At 36.7% G+C, this 18,304-nt stretch overlaps 2 protein-coding genes across 2 annotated transcripts; both read right to left on the reverse strand.

Annotated features, from left to right (window-relative positions):
* Positions 1-13,979: 13,979 nt before the first annotated feature.
* Positions 13,980-16,789, reverse strand: LOC138873709 (uncharacterized). Its single transcript, XM_070152186.1, has 3 exons — positions 16,465-16,789; positions 14,255-14,439; positions 13,980-14,084 (listed from the first exon to the last, which is right to left on the reverse strand). Exons 1-3 carry the CDS (start codon positions 16,787-16,789, stop codon positions 13,980-13,982), a joined length of 615 nt encoding a protein of 204 aa, XP_070008287.1.
* Positions 16,790-17,078: 289 nt separating this feature from the next.
* On the reverse strand, positions 17,079-17,516 carry LOC138873710 (uncharacterized). Its single transcript, XM_070152187.1, has one exon. It carries the CDS (start codon positions 17,514-17,516, stop codon positions 17,079-17,081), a length of 438 nt encoding a protein of 145 aa, XP_070008288.1.
* Positions 17,517-18,304: the final 788 nt, after the last annotated feature.

Below are 18,304 nucleotides of genomic sequence, written 5' to 3' on the forward strand. Positions count from 1 at the left end.
ATCATAAAGAACAAATCTCAATCATCAAATTGTCAAAAACAACAACAAATTTAATAAACCTATTTTGCAACTAAAAAAAAAAAGAAGAAACTCTAAGCACAAAGAAGAAAATAACAGTAAAGAAGAAAAGAAAAGTATATGTATACGAAGTTATACAAAAATTGAATATCAATTAATTTTTCTTAAAAAGTGAATACAAATTCAATAGGTAGTGCAAAACTGGATGCCCACATGAAAATTTTACAATTACCTCAACTGTACAAGTCCAATGTGCTCAATCTCAATTACAGCGCACTAAATCTCTACTCACTAGGTAAATCATCTCCCAAGCTACATCCTGAATTACTAGATATTTATTTGGGTTCAATCATTAAAACTAGAATATTACCAAAAATAAACCAATAGAAAAGGTGAAATATTTTTCTAAATCTTGTTGTATTACTACCAGTAAAGGCTTAAGGAAACGCTGTTCATCATGTAATCTAGTGTTAGATCTTGGATTTTAACTAGGTGGGTGCATATCCATTTTATAGTCAAAGTCGCTTTCTGATAATGAGTGTAAACTTAACTAGTTTAAATATTTTACTTACAATTATTGAGTTATGTCATAATGAGTGTACATCATGTAAAAAAAAAAGCCCCCCCCCCTCCCCCCTCCCCCAACCAAAAAAAAATGAGAAAGAAAAAATGAAGCGATAATGTGTGAAAGGAAAAATAGAGAAGTAGGGAGGAAGGAGCGACGCATGTGAAAATAGTAGTAAGCCATGTGAATCTGGATGTAGAAAAGGCAATTTCAAAATTCGCATTGAATATGTCGGTTGAATCTCCCCCTCACCGGTAGGGGCGGAGCTAGGCTCAATAATTTTAGTTTAAACTTTATATTTGTGTAAGTAATTAGTTAAATATATATAAAAAATAAATTTAAAATCTAATGCGCAAGATGATGCAATAATAATTATTAATTTATAAGAAACATGATCCATAAGCTGGCTTTATTCATCAATGGCAGTTGCCAACTCAGGTCAACCCACACTTGAGCCATTATAATTAGTATTTCATTTTTTCTGCAGTACTAACTAACTCTTTTGATATAGCATGTGCAAAACATCTCACTTTCCTTTAATCAAATTCTTTATAAATAAATAAAAAAAAAAATAGAAATGGATAGGTTTTGTTAGGGTACGCATTTTCAACAACATATGCAAGCATACCTATATTACCTAAGTCGGCATCAGTAAAACGGAGCAATTAAAACAATGGTGTAGTACATATGTGCCGTGCTAAAATTCTGTATTTATACTCTAGGGACGTTATTGTCTCTCATAATTGTTTGGTCTTATTTGCTCAATAAATTTCATCACACCTGTGTTGAGTCCAAAGTTGAGATTCTCGTGTTCCAAAGCATTTACCAAGAATATAATGTTCGAATTGGTATAGGTCTATAGACTAAAATCATCTTTTCGTTTTTTGCTAATTCACTAATAAAGTATCTCAGTTTGTATAATTAAGCTATACGAGCCTGCTATGTATATATACGGTTGGGCTTATTAGTTAACAATTAGCTAGAGGAAGATTAGTCTATTCCAAAATTGACTAAGCGCCCATCTTTCTTTAATCATCATATCATATCATACAATATTATAGTGGGAAGCTCTTAAGTAAAAGTTAAATTACCAAAATGCCTACAAAAAATTAGTGGACTTTTATACCCTTAACAAATAAATAAACAAATTATTTCTTATTATACTCGTAGTAGCTAAACTATTGAATAAAAAGCTAAAAATATTTCATAGTAAATAGCCTTTATCGTGATAATGGTGTTTAAATCTCTTCAACCTCTTATCATTATTACGCTCTCGAAAATCATCACCAATTAAAACTATTACAAACAAACCGTGATTGATAATGTATGTCTACTAATAAGGCTTAATTTTCATTAATGTTCAAAAAAAAATTATTATAATTTCTTCAATAATAAAATACGTATATGTATGAAGTGTTCTTTTAATGCATCAACCTTTTCTTATAAGAATTCATAGCTAAGGATTATGAAAATTAATGTGGTAATTAATAGTTTCATTTAAACACACAAAAAATATAGGGGGAATGAAGGGGCAAATGTTAAATCGATAAAAAGGGAAGAGATAAAGACAAGGTAGTTTAAATTAAATTGTAATGACCCGGTTGATCGTTTTGTGTATTGTAGCCACATTTCCCTATTTATTGCCTCCTCTATGTTCATTTATCGTTATGTGACTTGTCGGAGTGGTTGATTTGGTTTCGGGGAGGTTCCGGAGTGAATTGGGACACTTAATCCCAAGGTTGGAAGGTTAAGTTGAAAGAGTTGACTGGAGTTTGACTTTTGTGTGGATGACTCTGGAATGGTATTTTGATGAATCCAATAGGTTCGTATGGTAATTTTGGACTTAGGCGTATGTCCGGATGTTGATTTGGAAGTCCATAGGTTGATTTTATTTTTTTGGCGAAAGCTGAGAAGTTGAAAGTTTGGAAAGTTGAAAGGTTTGACAGAGAGTTGACTTTATTGATATCGGGTTCACATTTTAATTTCGGGAGTTAGAATAGGTCCGTTGTGTCATTTGGGACTAGTGTACAAAAATGAGATCATTCGGAGTTGATATGATATGGTTTGACATGAGTTTTAGAAGTTGGAAGTTCATTAGTTTTATTAGGCTTGAATTGGGGTGCGATTCATGATTTTGGTGTTGTTTGATGTGATTTGAGGATTCGACTAAGTTCCTATTGTATTTTAGGACTTGTTGTTAAGTTTGGATGGGGTTCCACGGGCTTCGAGTACATTTCAGATGATTGCCGGATCATTTTTAGACTTTGAGAAATAATAGATTTGAGAGTTCTAGTGCAATTGTACCTGCGAGGGATTTGGCCGTATGTGCGAGGTCGCAGAAGTGGCCTATTGAACGCAGAAGCGAGAAAGGCTAGGTCTGCAGAAGAGGATGGGTATCCGCAGATGCGGAGCCGTAGGTACGTCCTTGGAAGTAGGTGCGAGGTTGGTCTAGCTAGGGGAGGCCCGCAGATGCATGCATTTTTCCGCAGAAGCGGAGTCGCTTCTACGATGGATGGACCATATAAGCGGAATGTGGCTGGAGGATCAGAGACCGCAGATGTGAAATTACTGCAGGAGCGAATTCATAGATGCGGGTACCTGACCACAAAAGCGGTAGGTCGGGGATTTAAGTTGAGTTCGCAGAAGCGTGGTTTTGACCGTAAAAAGGGTATGGCAGGTGCGATTTTTGGGTCGCAGATGCGGGATCGCTGGGCAAATTTTATAATTGAGGGTTTCATTGTTTTTCTCATTTTGGGAGTTTTGGAACTCGGCTAAGGCGATTTTGGGAGACTTTTTGTTGCAATTGAAGATGTATGTAAAGATTATTCAATTAGGATGATAGATATTGATTACCCATTGATTATTACACCTAGTTTATGTGAATTTGAAGTGAAATTTGTGAATTTAGGCTATGATATTGGAGGGTGAGATTTGGTGATTTGGGGGCCAATTTGTGAATGGAATTTGATGAAAATAGTACGTTTGGACTCATAATTGAATGTATATTTAGAATTTGTGAATTTTGTTGAGTTTTCGGGTGCGAGCCCAGAGGTTACTTTTTGGGGTTGACTTTGCATATTTAATTCAAGACCTTAGACTTATCATTTATAATTATTTTTTATGGCTTTTAATTGATGATATTAAATTGCTTTGGCTATATTCGAGTCGCTCGGAGGCCGATTCGCATGGCAAGGGATTTTTGGAGTATTGATTTGCGCATTTTGAGGTAAGTAACATATCTAAACTTGGATTTGAGGATAATTATCCTTGAGAACTATGTTATTTGTGATATGTTGGGTAACTGTGGGAGTGCACCGGAGTAATCATGATCAGGGTTGACTTTTAGACTATTGTTCTATCATACCTTATTTTATCTATATTTTTCCTACTTGTTCGATTATCTTACCTGTAATTCATATTAGAAATCATGTTTAGACTGTGTATTTATTTGGTTGAGACCTAATGAGGCTATTTCTGTTGTTTTGAGCTATTTGACTTAACTATAATTATACACTCAATCATGATTCTTCATTTGCCTATAATCTCAGTCTCTATACATTATTCATTATTACATCATATGTTGTTGTTTTCCATATGTTTTACTGTTTGGGCTGGGTGCTATGAGATTGTGAGTCTTTGAGACTTGAGAGGTTGATGACTGAGGTGGGCCTTGGAGCCGTGTTGAGAGTAATATTTGGATCGGGTTGCACGCCGCAACATGCCATATTGTCTTTATTATTATTTGGATCGGATTTCATGTTGCAATATGCCATATTGGTTTTTGATTAGTGCTTGGGCAGGATCCGCCCCTCCAGAGTCTGACATGCCAGCAATGAGCACAGACACAATAATATATACATGTGCTTTGGTGAGGGGCATTGATATCAGAAATCCGTTTTTGTGTGTGTGTGTGTGTGTGTTATAAGGTAGGCATTTGAGTCAGGCACTTTAAGTGTGCTGAGAGTGAGATTACTTGAGGATATCACTGTGAAATCATGAACTTGACATGCATATTTGACATGTAGGCATATAGATGTATTTTTCTCATGCTAGCTAGTAAATAAAATTATTCTTATCTGGGTTGGGCTGTAAATTATTACACTTAGAAAAGAATGTCTAAATTCTTGTAATGTGAACTAGCTGAATATGATAATTCCTTTGAGCTATTTAGTGTTACTGCTATCGTTACATCTTGTGTTGTTATTGATATTGGTCTCTGACTATTTCATTTGAGATTGTCACTGCTTTCAGCCCAAGGTTAGGTTTGTTACTTATTGAGTAAATAGGGTCGGTTGTACTCATACTACATTCTGCACTTCGTGTGCAGATCCAGGTACTTCCAGATGTGGTGATAGCTAGAGCTGTGTTGGTACCATTACTTGAGAGACTATGAGGTAGCTGCTATTACGTCCGCAGACCTTGAAGTTCTCTTTCATTTATTTCCTTTGGTTTTATTCTATTGTATAGGTAGTTGTATTGAGGATTTGGCTTTATATTTTGATATTCAGTAGTGCTCAAGTGCCCGTTAACACCAGGTCATTGTGAATGTTGTAGTAGTGTTGTTGTTGCTTTCTCAGCTATTTCATAATATTTCTGTTGTTGAGTTCATTAAACCTTGATCTACCAAATTCGTTGTTATTATATGACTATTAGCTTTTTATCAAGTAGTGTTAGGCGTTGTCGTAATTCCGGTGGGAGTTGGGTCATGACATAAATTGTGGATTTATAGACTACTTTTCTGGGAGTCATTCCAATTAATTTTGCATTGCATTTTCGACAGTTTCCTTTTTGCTGGTTTGGATATTTTTTTTGCTTGGATTGTTTGATTTGCTCCACAGTGTTATAAAAAGCAAAACTTATGATGCTAATAAGTTTTCCCTTTATGCAATTTGGAAGCTTGATCTCGGTGAGTTAAGGCCAAATATTATTATTTTATTTATTTTATTTTTGCCTTCTAATTGGTGTTATTTGTGCATTTGGTAGGCTTTTCAAATGATAGCTTGGTCGCTTCAATTTTTTCTATTTAACTGTCTTCATCATGTCGTCCCTTCTCATCGTCTTCACCATCCATATTTAATCTTACCTTTGAGGAATAACTTTGAACTCTAAAACTTTGTGCGAGTTAACACGTATTGCACCCTATTTTGTACTAGTCAAAACAAGATTCAACTTGTGGTTTCTCTGTTGTTGATAAAGGAGAGTCACCACCTAATATTTAAAGGTATACTGGGGTACCTATTTAATTACTAAGTCATATTCTTTATTTAGTCTACTAACCAGTGAGATTATAGATAAGGGTTCTTGTTCTTCTAAGAGGAAGGTGTTAGGCACTCCTTAAAATCTACCTGAGATAGCTTAGGACTTAGACTAGGTTTGAAATCAATTATTTATACTATGTCTTAACTAGCGTTCTAAAGATGCGGCTTGCCATTTATTACGGCATAATTCTTCAAAAGAAGGGTGTAGTTTAAAAGGATAGGAATTAATAGAGGAAAAATAACGCTTATTTTATGTACACTTGAGAGAGCTTTTGAAAAGAGATATAAAGTGTTTGTAAAGTATGTGAAAAGGAGGAACTAATTAAACACTTGTTCTTAAAGCATAACTAAATATACCTTGCTCTTTTAAACTTGAAGAAAAGCCATCTTTTTGAAAATTCATTTGGGACGGCAACACTTCATATTTTGAAACAATTTGATTCCCTTTTTTTTAAGAGAAAGCTTGCGAGTCAGATCTGATTTTTCTTTCTTGAAAGTGAGGCTTCCGTTTTTTGCTATATTATGGGACTTCAAAATCTTTGAGGCAAAAGATAGTAATGATATAAACAAATTGTAATTAGCGAAATGGGGATTAGTTACTAACTAATTCCTTTTTAAATCCTATATTTTTTTAGGACTTACCTATATTCTATATGACATTAAGGTATAAAATGGAGCATTCAATCCAATATATAAGTGTTGTATACATGTAATATTGAATAATCACAAAAGATGTAATAAAAATGCAACAAGGCAATGGACTAAACTAGCAAAGCAGTAAACAATAATAAAGAAGTTAAAGAAGAGAATTGGACTTTAGAATTGGGCCTCAAAGAGGTACGCCTAGCAGTAAAAGGACGACAACAACTGACTTCAAACTTTTCAAAAAATGCAACAAGGATGGGTTTGGGCCTGAGTTCCTCAAAAACTCAACAGACCCAAACAAATGTACATGTCCAAAAGAAGGAGAAGGTCATTAGATACATGCTCTATACATTCAGCATATTCAACCATGTAGAAATATATAAACAAATGATTGGAGAAAAAATATAATAAAATATTAATACTCAAATACTAAGAGAAAATTATGCTAATGTGGTGGTTATACATGGCAACTAATTTGCATTGAAAAACCTTTCGTTGTCATTAAATACTAAACCCCTAAAGAACCAAAAGTGTCAATGAATTAAGGGCAAAGGAGAGATTTCTACTCAAGGTCGATGCCTCCTTTGAATCCCCCGGCACTTCAAAGTTCTCAAGGGTCTCAGGCTCAGGTCAATGCTTGTGCCGGCGAGAGCGGCCCAACCTAGAGTTAAACTCCACTTCCAAATACCCCCAACCACTAACGACTCATTTTTTCCTATGGGTTTAATTGCCAATGAGACCCTTTCAATGTAAACTAAATACTATAATATCCCATTCCACAAAAGTATACTTTCCCTCTTGACAGAATAATATAAGAATAGTAAAACAACTTCATTCTACAACTACATTTCTAACATCACATAAAGGATACACATATTAAATAAGTCGAATACACATGGGGGAGGGGGTACAGAACACTAAGATTTACTGCTAAGGACCTGAACACTTGGAATCACATTCAAAGGAATAGGTAAAGAATACACAACTCAGATATGCAACAACCCAGAAATAGATACTTCTGCCTTGGCAGACTAACCATGAGTTGATTAGCTTAGGTCTTACCATCAACACATGTGTATATTAACAATGCTACTTGGAACCTTTTAAAAGCATTAGGAAAGGTTGGGATAAACAGTTAAAACTAACAACTTTTATAGAGGTTATTAGAGATATTAGAAACATGATCAAAACTCTTAATATGACTACAGATTCACATATTTGAACATGGAATTCCTAAGGTGCCCAAGAGGATCACATTCATAACAATATTAACCTTAAACAAACTATTATGTTCAGGCAGTATAAATAAAGAACTTCTCATAAGATTTAAAGATCAGATTCAGTTCAGATTGACAGTAAGGAGAGGACTGAGTACAATTTAAAACAAAAGCATGGGATCATGAAGCCAAACAAGGGAACATACAACATTTAAAATCAACTATGCATAGATACTTTAATGATCTTACAAAGGTAGGGTGAGCTTTATAAAGTCAGCAATGCCATGATGAGATCAAGATAAAGAAAGTGTTATGCCAAAACAAACTCAACTCAGACATACAGACTGAGATTTTACATCTAAACATGAGACAGTTATACTCAAGCTTAAAAATAGTCATAACTCTATTTGTTTTATGAAAAATAGCTTGAAAAATGACAGAATATACAAAAAAGGTCACTAAAGTTCATAAGAGTTCAGCTCAGTAACACTATTTCATATAGGCACAATCAACAACTAGATATGAATACAAGATTATCATAATGACAACTCAGAAGCTATTCTCAGAGCTAACAGACATTAACATAGAGAAGGAGAACGCTTAAACACTTAGAATTTCGTGCTTCAGTTAAATGGTGAATGATGCAAACTATGAAATCTCAGGTTTTGTCCTAATTAGGATTATCAGATGTGATCTCGACCATAAGAATGCAGGAAAATAGTGTATAGAGATAAAGATCACAATAAAACTATTGACAGAAAATCTGAAGTTTAGACAAGCATGAAAGTCGTTAAGGCACATTAGGGAACTTAATCATGCAAACTATTAGGATTCAGAAATAAGTGTCATTAAAGTCATATAACAGGCTAGTCGAAATTAATTTGAAGATGTTCATAAATATTACAAAGGATCAGAGATCAACAACACCTTATCATGAACATGGAGATAACATTTTATGTAATGATAACATCACAAAATGACTACAATTAACAGAAGACAACAAACATATTCATAACATTCTAATAAGATGATCGAAAGAGAAGGGTTGGTGGAGTACTGGCCTTCTCTAGGGCAGCAGACCAAACAAGGATTTCTCTTAATTGCTTAAGACCCATAGCTTCAAGCTCGAAGTAGTGAAATCTCTTAGAAACAAAAAACGAGAAATAAGTAAGAAATCCTATGTTTTGGGAATCTCAAAATTACTCTTAGATGGTTGTTGGTCATTTTTCTCTGTTAAGTTGTTCATGCTTGGTGAGAATATTAAAGGCCCTATTTATAATGCCATTTAATACTCTAGGGCTTCACAGATTCAAATTATGAGTAGAAAGTGACGAATGGTAGATGATTCATGAAAAATTGAGGGGAAAATCTAAGGAGACAGAGAAAAATGATGAACAAGTTTACCTGAGTGAAGAAGGTTGACCGTTGAAGACAAAACTCATCGGTCAAAACTCCAATGTCCAAAGGTGATCACATTTGACCTCTGTTCTTCGAATAATCATGATGAGGCTCTGAAATGTTCTCATGCATACTCCGATTTAACAGGAACTTTTGAAATTTAAAGTTGCATCTTTGAGTCTAGGGTTTTAGATTAGGGGTTTCGAATTTAATCAATAAAAATGGAAACTGAAATCACTGGCTTCATAACCTAGGGGAAAATCAGACGAATATGTAAGTTGGATTTGAAAGAATAAAGAAGAAATCAGGCCAACGATGTTTTAAGCTTAGGGTTCAAATTTAGGTGTTTCAAATTTGTGACTGAAAGAGGGAATTAGCAGCGGGATTCACAGATAAAGAGACAGAAGAGAAGATTCAGAGTGATTTCGAGTGACCTTGCACAAATTTGTGCAAGATTTTGAAGACTGATAGCTGATGGAGATGATAGAAAAGAGATAGAAAAGAGAGAGGAAAGAGAAATGAGGGCGGCAGTTAAAGGGGGAAATAATTTAGAGTTCAGGGTAAAGGGAAGGCCATCTCTAGGTATCACGAGCCAAAATCCAACTAGTCGTGATGACACCTAACTCAACCCGCTAGGTAAGTCAATTAACAACTATCCAATTCCAATGATAATTAATAAGATAATTAAGTAAAAGAAAATATCTGAATCTTATACATTCCTCAAGGACTGGTAGTACAAATCATGAGCTTCTAAGATTAGGATTTACAAAGCTGGTATGAAATAAATACATCATCTGATCGAAATGTACATAAACATATTTTTATGAATCTAAGGCTATCATGAACAAGAGGCATCTACTACCGGAACACATGTACATCTTCAATTCCAGCTCCCGTCGATCACAGCAACATCAACATCCAACATCTGCACGCAAGGTATAGAAGTGTAGTATGAGTATAACCGACCCCATGTACTCAATAAGTAACAAACCTAACCTTAGGTTGAAAGTAGTGATGAGCTGTAACAAAGGTCAGAGTCCAACACCAATAGCCAACAACAGTTCATAATAACATAATAAAAGTAATAAAATAAGTGACTCAGAGATAAAATGCTCAGCTCGTTCACAGTTCCAGAAAAATAGGCCTGCTTTTCAAGTATATCAGTGAAACCCCAAATCTTTTTCCAAAATTTCCAACAATATGAGTAAGTTTGAAAACTGTAATTTTTTCCAAAAACCCTTCAACACTAAATAAGATATTTTTATTCCAGATGGCACGAGGAAGATACATCTCTATGCCTACATGTTAATATGCAGATTAAATCATGAATGTCACCAAAATCGGAGTAACAGAAAGAAATGCATCTCTATGCAGGTATCTCAATACGCGTCAAATGCAATGTATCTCGGTGATGAACTCATGTACTCACATTCTCAGAGTACTCAATCTCGTTATCTCACCCTTTCTACTCATCATGCTCAATCACTCGACATAATGAGTCACTCAGTACTGAACAACAACCCAAACATAACAACTACTAGCAATTGCGCTCACTGGGGGTGTATAGACTCCGGAGGGACTCCTTCAGTCCAAGCGCTATAATCTGCACGGACAAATCACGAGCTACACGGACAACTCACGTGCTATAGTATCAATATCTGGATCCGCACCGACAACTCACATGTTGCACGGACAACTCACGTGCCATAGTATCAATATCTGGATCTGCATGGACAACTCACGTGCTGCACGGACTCATGTGAAATAGTATCAATATCTCGATCTGCACAGACAACTCACGTGCTGCATGGACAACTCACATGCTATAGTATCAATATCTGAATCCGCACGGACAGCTCACGTTCTGCACGGATAACTCACGTGCCATAGTATTAATATCCTCACAATCAAACCCTCGGCCTCACTCAGTCATCAATCTCTCCAGTCTCTCGGGCTCACAATGCCATGAAGCTAGCCCAAAATGATGATATGATGTGTGTTAAGATATGATATGAAATGAATAAACATAACTGAGTATGAATTGCAAATTAAACAAGTAATTCAACAGCGATATGACCTCAATGGGTCCCAAATAAAATAAAATGAAAGCTAGACATGGTTTCTAACATGGATCACAGCTCAATAGCTCTAGTACGTAGAGATTTCATAGTTATAGATAAGATCAAGTAACTACACAGTACAATAGGAATAACGGAGTCACAATTTACACGTTGCACGCCTACACGCTAACACAGGAATAACGGAGTCACAATTTACACATTGCACGCCCACACGCCCGTCACCTAGCATGTGTGTCACCTCAATACCAAACATATAACACGTAATTCGGGGTTTCATACCCTCAGCACCAAGTTTAGAAGTGTTAATTACCTCAAACAAGCCAAATCCAAAACCCAGCAAGCCAAACGATGCTCCAAAAAAGCCATCCCGTGCGTACCGACTTCCGAACGGCTCAAAACTAGCCAAAAGCAACTCAAATACATCAAATACTTCCAAATGAAACAAACCCAATCGATAGAGGTCAAACCTTTAATCAAAATCCCAAAATCGACCAAACGTCAAACCCGAGCTCGTGCCTCGAAACCCGACAAAAGTCACAAAATCCAACAACTCATTCAATTACAAGTCCAATCATACTAGTTTCACTCAAATCCGAATCTGAATCGATATTCAAAACTCAAAAATTCACTTTATGAAATTTTAGACAAACCCCCCAAATTTCACTTTGAAATCATCAATCAAATGCCAAAAACGAAGATGGATTCATAAAATATAACCAAAACCGAGTATAGAACACATACCCCAATCCATATGGTGAAAATCACCTTGAAAAATTATCCAAATCCGAGCTACCTAACTTAAATATGACCAAATGAACAAATCTTCGATATTAAGTATTTTTGCCCAGCTATTCTGCCTCGTTTTGTGTGCCAAATGATTCTGAAACTCGCTTTTGATGCCTCCAATGCATTCCTTGTGAAATTTCAATCAAGTTAGGATTTTGAATCACTCCATTTGACTTTATAATGAAGGAGATATGTTAGTTTCAATATTTAAAAATGGTGCAGATATTTAAATACGAAATCAGTGGCAATTTGCGTAATTAATCTGAAAAATCTGGCAACCAAATTCTTAGTAAAATGACCATAAAATCCTTATACGATGTCCAAATTCAATGATTATTTTTCTATGGCTATGTAATTATGATATGGATCTAATGCTTCAATCAAAAAAGAAATCGGAGCTCATTTGTTTAATGTAGTACCATTTATGCTTGAAGAAACGACGTCAAAACATAAGAAAAATAAGCGCAACATAGCCCAAATCTATCCAAAACTCACCCAAGCCCCTCAAGACCCCGTACGAACATAAAAACAAGTCCTATAACATAACATGGACCTACTCAAGCCTCAAATCATGCATAACAACATCGAAACGACGAAATGCATGTCAAATCAAACTTAATGAACTTTCGACTTCCAAAAACTTGCGCCGAAACATATAAAATCAACTCGAAATGAACTCAAATTTTTCTTACAAGTCCTAATACATCATATGGAGCTACTCGTGCCCCGAAATTACCGAGCTAAGTGTAAATACTAAAAACGACCGGTCGAGTCATAACATTAGGGTTAAGGATGGGAGATGGAATCTAGGCCGTTGGATCTGATGATCAACGGCCCTAATAATTTGGTCATTTTGGATTTTTGGGGAGGATTTTTGGTGTCCATTAGATTATAAGATTTGGACGGCGGAGATGAGATCTCTGGGGCGGGTTTTAAAAATCAAAAGGAAATTGGAGATTAAAGGTGAGCCGTTGATCAGATGGACCAACGATTCAGATGCATGTGTGTTTGTTTTGTGAGTGATAAGGGAGGGTGGCGTGGCATGAGCTCATTGGCTTAATGAAGGTGGCTTGGATTGCCACGTTGGAATGGAGATGGGGTATTTGGCCTGGGTCAGATCCGTTTAGGCTTGGCATTTGGGCTAGAAATAATTTAAATGGTAGCCACTTTGTAATTAATTAGGGAATTACAATTGCAGCCTTTTAGTCTTTAATCCCTTTAACATAAATTTAATTAAACTTAATTATTTTCAATAAATTATAGTAAAAATTATAATTATCAAATATACTACTAATTATTTCAATTAATTATTTGTAAAATACTTTATTTTTCTAAATTGTAACACTAATTTCGAATTATTAACATGCTAGTCTAATTTACTGGAAATTAAGGACTAATTCATTAACTATATAGGCCTATGTGATGTATATAAAAGTTATTCTAGTAGTCTTAACATAGTAAATATATTTGTGATTACTTAATATTTATACTACGTGATTAATTTCAAAACTAATACTTAATTAATTTGTAAAAATAGATATGTATTACTAAAAAACACTTCCAAAATACTTATTGAAAATTATTAAGTGTAAATAAATTAATTTTAAAAAGGAGGGTCAAAATTGGCCGTCAACAACTGCCCTTCTTTGACCGAAGACGATGAAAGAGTTTTCGGGCAAAGAAATTGAATCAAAACCAATTTTTTCTTGACTTTAGACATGTATTGCAGGAGTGGCATGAAGATTATGAGTTGCATGATTGGATTAAGGAAGATTTTAGGAAGATTTTGGGGCCGAATTCTGGCTTTGAATTGCTTACATACCTCAGGCTTAATGAGCATCATGCCTCATGTAGTTCTGGTGTAAAGATTTCTGAGGAAGTGGCACTCGCAAGAACTGCCCCAGTATCGTATTATGACGATACGACAAGACGGAGGATTGAGCACTCATGATATCTTGAATTTTGCGGCTTGATTTGAAGGATTGGAAAATTTTGAGTTTCATTGGTCGTTTCATGCTCGAACTTGGATCCTTGGCCCGCTAATGGGTTTCTTGTCCCTCATAGCATTGTAGTTTGGTCTACTACATAGAAAAGTTCCACGTTGCGGTGTTTTTTCCTGCAAAACAAATAAAATACACGCATACCAACATATTGCAATGTAGAATATACTAAGATGCGATGTAAATGATGCGAGAATAATGATGCATGGCTGTCGGCGAGCCGTTATTTAGGATCAGGATGATTGGATACTTGATCTTGACTCGTTTTGTTAGCCGGGCTGTGTACCATTCCGCAGCCGTCGGAGCATTTGAAATTGCCTCCGCTTGTTGGGAGAGCTTGATTTGTAGAGTGTGTATCCGCTTGTTGGGAGAGCTTTGCACTGAGAAATGTCTCCGTTTGCTGGGAGAGCTTAATTTGTGAAGTGCGTCTCCGCTTGTTGGGAGAGCTTGCATTGAAATGTAAAGTAATCTCTGCTTGGGAGTGATTGATTAAGACCGTAATCATGCAAGAGGTTGCATGAGCAAAACGTCAAAACATTCAAAATAATAAGAAAGGAAATAAAAGCATGCCCAAGAAATACTCTTGACTGCGAAGCTAAGCTGCGACCATCGATTGGCAGAACGTCGATGACAAGGTTTGCAAGTATCTATTCTGGAATCCGTTGCGATGGAGAAATGATGCGGATTGTTTGTTGGCAAATTTTACAGTTTGCTATATACAAGGCTCCGATTGGCAAAGCCGACGTTTGATTTGTACAGTGCGCTCCGATTGATTGAGCTGACGGTTTGCTATATACAAGACTTCAATTGGTGAAGCCGATGACTCATTTGTACAGAGTGCTTCGATTAGTTGAGTATGTTGTTTGCTATATACAAGACTTCAATTGGTGAAGCTGACGATCCGTTTTGTACAAGGTGCTCTGATTGTTTGAGCAGGCAATTTGCTATGTATAGGTTTTTTCGTATCAGCATCCTAATTCCGAGGTAACTGCAAAGGATTTAGACCGCTTTAGCTGTACCAAAAAAATTCAAGTAAAGGAGAAAAAGAGATAATCTTAGACAAGTGGCGGATTCTTCATTTGCCCCGGTGTGGTCTTAGTGCTTCCTTGCTCCCTTTTGATCCTACACACAAAGAAAAATTCTGATACGGGGAAGTTGGTTTGTGTCGACCACAGTGTTGGTTTGCCCCAGTCTTTGACATGATTGCACCGTGAAGTTTGTTAGATGGAACAAATTACTGTGTATATTTTTTGTTTTAGAAAACATTTTGAATATACTTTGTTTTTTAAGGCAGATGTCGTCGTTCCAGATTATGATATGTTACGAAAGGTTCTTCATATGTGAGCATATCCTCTTGAAAACTTTGTCCTATTGATGTCGACCTCTCGTGATGCTTCTTGATAATGTAACTACTTGCTTTTGCTACTGCGTCCTAATTTGAACTAATGGATTACCAGGCTTCCCTAAGGTTATGACCGAACCCTTTCAGGTTGCCTACGTATCCAATAAGGTCTGAATGTAGTTTGTGGATTATGACAAAATATGATAAAGATGACTGAGACTGACTCAGGTAGCCTACGTATCCAAATGGAATCAGGTCAAAGCGTAGTTCGATTACAACATATGCAAAATAATGTGATTAAGAATGAATGTGGCCGAGTCTAACTCAGACTGTCTACGTATCCAAATATAATCAGGCTAGAACGTATTTCAATTGCAAAAGATGACTAAATCCGATAAGGATTGCCTACGTATTCCTTTTTAAGGAAATCAAGTCAGCGTAGTTCCTGCGCCATATACAAAAAGTGATATTTGGTTTTTCTATTACAAAAAGAGAAAGAGGGGAGAGAAACCGAACCCTATGTGGGTTGCATATGTATCCCTCCGTGGGAAGTCAGGTTGAACGTAATTCTGTTACATCAAAACCTAACTGTATTCCTCTTCAAACATAGTATCTCTTGATTGCATTTGAGTTGATGGGTTTCGTGTTGACTCTTCCATCCATTTCTGCCAAGATTAAAGCTCCACCTGATAGTGCTCGGTGAACCACGTAAGGACCTTGCCAGTTTGGTGCAAACTTTCCTTTGGCTTCTTTATGGTGGGGAAAGATTTTCTTCAATACCAACTGCCCTGGTGTGAACGGGTGAGATTTCACTCTTTTGTTAAATGCACTGGTCATCCCGTTCTAGTATAGCTGACCATGGCATACTGCATCCATTCTTTTATCGTCGATGATCATGAGTTGCTCCTGTCTGACCCGTATCCACTCTGAGTCGTCCAATTTTGCATCTTGACTAAATCTTAAAGATGGTATTTTGACCTCTACGGGTATCATAACTTTAGTGTCGTATACCAACATGTACAGTGTTGCCCTAGTGGATGTTCTTATGGTGGTCCGATAACCTAGTAGGGCGAAAGATAGTTTCTCGTGCCATTGCCTGTGGTTGTCCACTATCTTTCATAGAATTTTCTTGATATTCTTATTGGCTGCCTCACCTGCCCCATTCATTTGTGGTCTATAGGCTGTGGAATTACGGTGGATGATTTTGAACTCCTCACAGATTTCTGTCACGAGGCAACTATTGAGGTTAGCAGCATTGCCAGTAGCGATAGACTCCGGTATTTCAAATATGCAGACGATGTTGTTCCGAACAAAATCTGCCACTAACTTTTTTATGACGGCCTTGTAAGTAGATGCCTCAACCCATTTGGTGAAATAGTCGATAGCTACCAAGATGAAGCGATGTCCATTTGATGCGACGGGCTCTATAGGTCCAATCATGTCCATGCCCCAAGCGGTAAACGGCCAGAGTGAAGCCATTACGTTTAACTCATTTAGCGGAACCCGGATGAAATCCCCGTGAATCTGGCACTGATGACACTTTCGCACGTAGCAGATATTGTTGCTTTCCATAGTCATCCAAAAGTATCCAACCCTCAATATTTTCTTGGCTAGTGTGAACCCGTTCATGTGAGGTCTGCATGTTCTTGCATGTATTTCTTCCAATATCCTAGTTGCTTTAGCAACATCTACATATCTCAACAAACCTAAGTCTGGGATCCTCCTGTACAGGATTTCTCCGTTGAGGAAAAAGTGGTTTGCCAGCCTTCTAAAGGGCTCGCTTTTGGACATTAGTAGCATTCTCCGAGTATCCTATGGTTACAAGGAATTTCCTGATGTCGTGATGCCATGGTTTACCATATGGTTCTTCATCTGCATGGAAGCAATAGACATGTTGGTCCCTGATCTCTACCTCGATAGGGTCGATGTAGTTTTTGTCTGGATGCTGAATCATAGATGATAGGGTTGCAAGGGCGTCGACGAACTCATTCCAAATCTTGGGGACATGCATGAACTCAATCTTTGTAAACTTCTTGCATAGCTCCTTCACGCAGTGCTGGTACATAAGTATCTTGACATTCTTGGTGGACCATTCCCCTTGGACTTGATGTATCAATAGATCGGAATCCCTTATTACAGAAAGTTTTTTGACGTTCATGTCGGCTGCCATTCTAATCCCAAGGTTGCACGCTTCGTATTCAGCCATATTATTGGTACAAGGGAATCTTATCTTTGCTTATGCTGGATAGTGCTGTCTAGATTCTAAAATCGGGACAACCCTAATTCTGACTCCTTTAAAGTTTGTTGCTCCATCGAAAAACATTCTCCATCCCGGGTACAATTTTGCAATATCTTCTCCAGCAAATAACACTTCTTCATGAGAAAAATACGTGGCAAGTGGCTCATAATACCCATCCACTAGATTTTCTGTGAGGTGGTCGGGTAAAACTTTCCCTTTGATAGCATTCTGAGTTATGTACACAATGTCAAATTCGCTGAGGAGAATTTTCCATTTAGCTAGATTTCCGGTAGGCATCGGCTTTTGGAAGACGTACTTGAGTGGGTCGAGCCGCGATATCAGATGCATGGTGTATGCTGACATGTAATGCCTTAGTTTCAGGGTAATCCAAGTTAGATCATAACAAGCGCATTCTATCAGAGTATACTTGGCCTCGTATGGTGTGAACTTCTTACTTAAATAGTATATGGCCTACTCCGTTCTCCCAATTTCGTCATGCTTTCAAAACACATAGCTAAAGGCGTTATCCAAGACTGACAAATATAGTAACAATGGCTTCCCTAGTTCGGCGGAACCAGCACTGGTGGATTTGATAAATACTCCTTAATTCTGTTGAAGGCTTTCTGGCACTCTTCTATCCATTTTGTGGCAGCATCCTTCTTCAGCAACTTGAAAATGGGTTCATAGATTACTATGGACTAGGCTATGAAGCGACTGATGTAATTCAATCTCCCCAGGAAACTAATCACATATTT

Source organism: Nicotiana sylvestris, chromosome 7 (assembly GCF_000393655.2).
Source record: "Nicotiana sylvestris chromosome 7, ASM39365v2, whole genome shotgun sequence".
In the NCBI taxonomy this organism is placed as follows: domain Eukaryota; kingdom Viridiplantae; phylum Streptophyta; class Magnoliopsida; order Solanales; family Solanaceae; genus Nicotiana; species Nicotiana sylvestris.